We start from the raw sequence: 6,633 nt of genomic DNA, 5'->3' as shown, positions 1-6,633 counted from the left end.
CTCCAAAGCAGCTGGTACTGCAGCAAAGGGAAACTGGGGTATATACTTTGATCTATGAACAAGTGGGGTGGGATTCATTAGTAAGTAAGAGAACAGAGAGAATGCTCTGAGGGATTGGATTCAAATTGCAAACCAAAGGAAGCATGAAAGATCAGACTCTGCCCACATAGGTTTGGCAATGGCAAGCCTGCTGGTTTCTTTTTGTGATTGAAAACTGCTGCTGCATTCTGTGTGTATTCCCTTGGTGGAAAAGCAGTTGCAACACACCGGAACTGTAATAGCTTAAAATTGCATCTCACAATGATTGGATCAACAGAAACTTGGCATTCCCATTTTTATATTAAATTTTTTTTTATTGAGATGATGTAATTACAGACATTTTTAAAAATTATTTGCAACTCACTGGCCCTGAGAATAGGCTTTTTTTTTTTTTTTTTTTTTTTTACATTCATTTGATTCAGTCCCATAACCCCACACCTTATTTTTTTTTTTTTTTAAAAGCCATCAATAAAAACAGACTAGAATTCATTTTTAAAAAAATGCATTCTGGATTTGCACATGGTTGCAGTCATATGAAGAGAAATCATGAAGAATGCATGCTCAGTATTTATTGGAGATCAGGGGGGTGGTTGCAGTTACTTAGTGTTTATGCAGATGGCCCTAATAGTGTTTTCTCAATGGATAGTCCTCACAAGGTTTGAGACTTTAACTGCAAAAAGGTTTCCTTATTGGCTTACAGATCTGCCATCTGTCCTGCCCAAGCAGCATTGTTCCCCCTTCTGTTTGCAGAAGGATCTGGCTTGTACAGATTTGTAGCAAGTTGATGGCAGGAGAGGGCCCTGTCTAGCCACACTATTTCAAGAAAAGGCCCATCACCCAGTGATTAAGGGGTTCCTTAAAATCTTTCTCCCTTTTCCAGTTTCCTTTGAGGGAGTGGGCAGAAAGTAGGGCTACGTAGCAGTTGGCAAATCCTACACGGGGAATTCAGGGGCTGAGGGCAAAATTCTCCTTGATAACCATACTTCCAAAACTGGAAGCCATATGGAGTGTAGATAAAACATGACTGAACTATCAGTATAGGTGGGAAATGGATCTCTCTGCAAGACAGGAGGGAATCCATTTCCTACAGTTGCTGTAGAAGTCTTTTTCTAACAAACTGGCCCACAGGATACTAAGGACACCTCAAATTCAGATATTGCAAGTCCCTTCAGCCTGGCTGGCTGCTCGGTCATACACTCAACCTCTTGGCACTTGCTCTACCACTCCATAAGCCATTTAGATCTTGACTGAAAGATGGCAACCCTACTTATCTGAAAAGTTCACTATGCTAAGGACCTGCTGTGCATCCAAAGACTATGTTAATTCTTACTGGTGTGTTTGTGTGGGTCTTCCTTGGCAAAGCTATTCTTCATTAAGGATGTGATGGAGGAAGTGGACTCTAAAAGGGGATGGAGAGTCACATGCCATAGTTCTGTGGTGAAAGAAAATTCCCAACGTTCATAACACCAGAAAGGAAACATAACTCAAATATTTTGCAATCTGGATTATTTCTTGGTTTCTGCAGGTGTCAGTTATCAATTATTGTCAAAGGCAAAAAATTCTCTGTGAAATTTCACCCTGGGGCAAATAGGTGTGAGTTCAGGATTCCTTTCCTTCCACCCCTTTACCAGCCCCATGATGACGTTTCACCATGTTTGCCACCACAAATGGCAAGGGTGTGTAGACCAAATTGGCAAACTCCTCAGCATACAAATACCAACACAGCAAAAAAATGTAGCTTAGAGCCCTTAAATACAAGAGTTCTCCTCCTCCTCCCAACCGTGTAGTTGGAGCAGAGGAAATGAATGATGATCACCTATTGGTCACGACCAGAGTACCAAGGGATACAAATAGCAAACTCTTCCTTTCTACCATCTGAAAATAGAAAGAAAACAAGTGAAGAGTAAGGAACTTCCTTTAAATCTGATGCCTTTTTGATGTTTCTCTCTCCATTTCTCAGTTGCAGTCTCCCTTTTTTGTCTTGAGTTTTCTTGGTTAGGTGTTTGCCAGCTCTGTGTGCTATGGCTAAAGCCAGAAGGTATTTTCCCTCATCATCTAAGCATGAGCCTCTGCTCCTAAGAAGGGACTGCCACTTGTCTCCTTAAACAAGGTCACTTTCTTTAGCTAAAACCAAACAAAAACAGCTCCCTCTCCCTTCAGTTTCAGGTCCATGGCCACAGAGCCAGAATTCCTCAGCACCTCCCCCACTGACCCTTTTGAACTACAGGGTTTCAAAGCCATCTCAAAGACGATGGGGTGGTGGTTTTCTCTTTTGTTGATATTTGCTGCTGCTGTTCTTTGATGCAGGAAAAAGTCAAATTCGCAGTGTGTTGCAATCTGTAAGCACATCCACTCAGAGCATGGGGGAAAAAACAGTTCATTATGTGGCTGGGTGAAGCTTGGGGGAAGATGAATTGCCAGTCTTTCTTCATGTGAGGCCAACTGGGAAGGGTTTGTTCTCATTCCAGGGTGTGGCACTCTATGTCCATTAAAAACCCCTTCACTCTGCCATAGGTGACTCAGTGCACCTTGCAGTGAAATTAGACTATACTTACTTAAATATACAGGGTACCATGCCTAACCAAATGGAAAGTTTTCTGGATAGCCACATTCCTGTTCAATATTTGGTTAAGATCAGGTTTTGTATCTGGGCTTTTTGGTAAGATAGATTTAATGATCCCTTGATTTCTTCCATTTCAGAATCCTACAAAAGAGATTTTATTAATGAACAGACACAGGCTTCCTTTCCTTTGGACATCACATGATGCCTGTGCAGAGAAACGCCAATCTCCTTGTTGAAAAATTACTTGATCTTCTCCTTTCCCAAATGAATATTTTGCAGATAGATTTTTTCCTTGACTAACAAGGGATGGCTGATGATGGGTCCATCACTTGTCCTGAAACCACCAATTCTCATCTCTACAGAGACCAACCGAAGTACAATTACAAAGAGAAATCGTTTCTCCAGTCTCCGACATAAAAGTCCATATGGATGAAAGGACCATTGCTCCTGCTGACAGCAATCTAGGCAAGGTTGTCTCTTCCACCAGTAGCAGGCAGCAGCCCATGCTGCTCTTGCCCTAAAGGCTGCACACCAAACTGGGGCTGCCAAAACAAGAATATCTTAAAATTAAAAGGACAAGAATGCAATGGGGTGGATTTTTAAAAAATAAACAATGCTAAAAATGGGTAAGCTGAGAAGTGATCTCTGGCTGGTAGAACTGCCTTTAGGAGGGGTGGGGCAGGAAGTGGGAGGCATCAAATAACCAGTTTCAGGATACCAGTATAGCTATTTGGTCTCTGGTTGTCTACCACATATCTTCATGCTTCTGATTTCACTTTCTCTCCAGCGGTGCCGGCTGATCCTGGGGAGGCTTCTGAGTATTATAAGCAATTGCATCTTCATCCTTTTTCCTTCCCCTTAAGATGTAAAAACAGCCCTTCACCTCTACCTCAAAAACTGCTAGCTGCTGTGGAAATCACAACTACTTGTAATCACAAATACTTGAACCCTTGCTTTTTGATAGACGACTTGGACCAGAAAGTCCACCTTGTTTGTCACTTCTGTTCAAAATCTTCTTTGCTAGAGAAAGGGCGAAAGCCAGCATCAGTCTATTGTGTTTTGTCTGAGGTCTTTCTTGTTTTCCCGCCCCCCGCTCCTCAGAGCACTTAGATGATTTGGTCCATGTGCCAGCAGTTAATAGAAGCCCATTGCTAGCCCAACATACACTGGGTCCCAAGCTTGTAGCAAAAGATAATTTTTTTTTTCCTTTTTCTTCAATTAGTAGGTGGGTGTGTGGATAAATTTTCTTGGTAGCTTGAGACCTTCCTTGTGCCAGCATGAGCAAATGTTATCTGAGCACCAGCAGGGTGACCCCTTCTGTGCCACGGTCACCATAGTTTTGATACCATGTTATGTTGTGAGACTTACACAGAAAATAATAGCGCTCCATTTATTTCCATAGGAAAGCCCTCTGAAAAAGCGAAACCTGGCGTCTCGTCCTACATGAATTAAGAAAAGGCAAACTGCATATTTATTAGGAAAGAATGAAACAAACCAACAAAAGGAAAATAAAAACAAGTCAAGGGAGACTTGGCAGGGACAACGAAGTAGTGCATGAGTCCAGGCTCTCTCTCCTCCACCTTGCTGCCGCCACCACCTCTGCCAGTTTTTATTTTTACTAAGGTGCTTTGGGTCCTGCATGGTCTTCAAGGTAAGCGTTGACCCCATATTCTGCTCCTGTGTTCTTGTTCCCCTTTCCAAACTCCTCCAGACGTCCAGGCAGACATTTCTCCCACGGACCCACTGAGGTGGTGCGTGTTGGTTCCTTCAGCACTCATCCTCTTGATATATTTGTTCATCCAGTTCCTGGGACTCAAGGTGCTCAAGGCGGTCTGTTCGGCCACTCATAATCTCATCTGGAGTCTTCATGAACCTTCAAAACAAAGTGACAAGTCAATCAATGACTTTCCCCCCTTAACCCCTACTATGAGCCTGAGTTTCCTGGGCTCCTGAGTATCCCTAATATCCTGCCACAACATCTCCCTAATGACTCTGACCCAGATCCTCAAAAGTATTTAGATGCCTAACTTCCATTGAAATCAATGGCCATTATCCTCAAAGGTATGTAAGAGTCTCTGTGCTTCCTTCCTAGTTTCCCCCCCCCCCCAGCACCCCAGTGTTTTCTGCATGCCATGCCCCTGGCAACCCCAGATACTGATGGACTTCCCTAGAACACAATCAGAAAAGCATTTAATTACCTGTTGGTTTAAATACACTATGTGGATATGAAGGCAGGCCTACACGAAAGGGAGAGGAGAAGCCAACTGTACAGAGTGGGGCCTCCAGCTCCATGCCTACTCTGCTCAGTATCTGAAGAATGGGGGAGATGGGCATAGGCTCAGACCTCATCTTCCCTCACTGGCCTGCAACAGAGCATAGGAGAGGGAGGAGTCTCTCACGTGGACTCTCACTCAGACCTTCAGTCCAATACACCAGTTGCCAAAGCAGGGAATGGGTTGAGAGCCCTAGCACCACTTTTAGTGCAAGTGGTGGGTTGTGGGCTGGGAACAACTGGTATGTATGCAGTGGGGCTGTAATTTCCAGCTCAGGTAGACCTACCTGCCCTAGTTTTGATAGTTAGCATACTAAAAATAACATTGTGGCCCTGGCAGCATGGGTGGTAGGACAGGCTAGTTAAGAGTCTCCGTATGTACTCAGGCAGTTAGCTCATCTCCCCAGCTGCACTGCTGTGGCTACGGTGTTATTTTTTAGCGTGGTAGCTTGATCACAGCTAGTGTACATGTGTATGCTGGCCTGATCTGGAAACTACCTCTTCAGCTTCAGTGCAGATGTATCCAGAGAAATATTGTGGGCACAAGGCAACAGCTGGGGGGCGGGGGGGGGGGGGAAATTCTAGTTTTTAATACCCACTTCAGTTATGACCATCCCTCTACACTTTTTCATGTGTATACTCCCCCCCCCCCATAGATAGATAGATGTCATGTTTATATAGATATTAAGATTCTGATTTTGCCTTCTGAACTAGATGAAATGGGAAGAGAAAGTGGCCCAGGGACGAGGAAACTCTAGTTTAAGCATAAATCACCCTCATAATTAATAGTGTTACAAACATTGGGACAAATTGTGTGAGGTTTGTCTAGACTGGGTGCAATGAAACATTTTCCACGGTATGAAACTCCCTTGTAAGTGACTTATTGGCTAACACAGCGCAGCCCCTAATTTATGAATCTGAGGAAGAAGTTTTATTTTACCCCGAATATGTACTCAGTAGCCTCACCCAGTGAAAACAAAACCAACTGTTGGCAAGCATGTAAAAACTCCTGATCCAGAAAAAATGCCCACTGAAGTTAAAGGAAAAGATGTGATAACACCTCTCCCTGTGAGATTGTAGCGCTCGGGCCTTTTATTTTGGATGCTGGAAAAATCTGGAGTCTCTCAGCAAATGTACACTTGCTGCCCCTTCTCATTTGGAATTTCATGTATGCACTAGAAAGAAAACAGTGGGCATGATTCAACCCTGTGCAACTCCCATTTTATGCTGGAGTAACTCCACTGTTATGAATGGAGTTACAAAAACTGGAGTGGGGCAGTGGTGACTCAGGCCTTATATTTACAAGTAAAACTCACTAAAGACTGGGTCCAGATTCTGCCCCAATTTCTGCCCCATACCAGTCCACTGACTTTAATGATCTTGCATGAAGGTTAAGTCAAACCAAGATCCTGTATTTCTCTCTTTCCTTCCCCCCCCTCCCCGCCCAAATCCCTCTCACCTTCTGTCCATTCTATCTTCTAAAAGACAGGATTCCCCATGTACTTCCAGGTTATAGCAAATTGCACTGCTACACTTTATCGTATTAGTTCTGATGTTTCTTAAATTATTCCAAAGGCACCACTGCCTATGCACAGGGTGCCTTTTATAGCATTTGTAATCTAAATAAATAAAATAGTAAGTAAATGCTGGTGAATTAAGCAAGGCCAAGCATCGGCACTGACCTCTCGTGCTACAGAAAACACTCAGTCCCTCTAGTATAGATCTCTCTCTACCTCCATCTTGCTCTCTGTTAGGAACT

General features: G+C 43.4%; 1 protein-coding gene across 3 annotated transcripts in view; it reads right to left on the bottom strand.

Annotated features, from left to right (window-relative positions):
- Window positions 1–481: 481 nt before the first annotated feature.
- ETV6 (ETS variant transcription factor 6) overlaps window positions 482–6,633 on the bottom strand; it is a 164,933-nt gene continuing 158,781 nt past the window's right edge. For all 3 annotated transcript variants that reach the window (XM_034784310.1, XM_034784319.1, XM_034784329.1), the window contains one exon: window positions 482–4,475. In XM_034784310.1, the coding sequence (XP_034640201.1) occupies window positions 4,370–4,475 (106 nt within the window). In that variant the 3' untranslated portion in view covers window positions 482–4,369. The remainder of the gene's footprint in view (window positions 4,476–6,633) is intronic.

This window comes from Trachemys scripta, chromosome 1 (assembly GCF_013100865.1).
Source record: "Trachemys scripta elegans isolate TJP31775 chromosome 1, CAS_Tse_1.0, whole genome shotgun sequence".
Lineage (NCBI taxonomy): Eukaryota > Metazoa > Chordata > Testudines > Emydidae > Trachemys > Trachemys scripta.
This window is presented reverse-complemented; position numbering and strand designations above follow the sequence as displayed.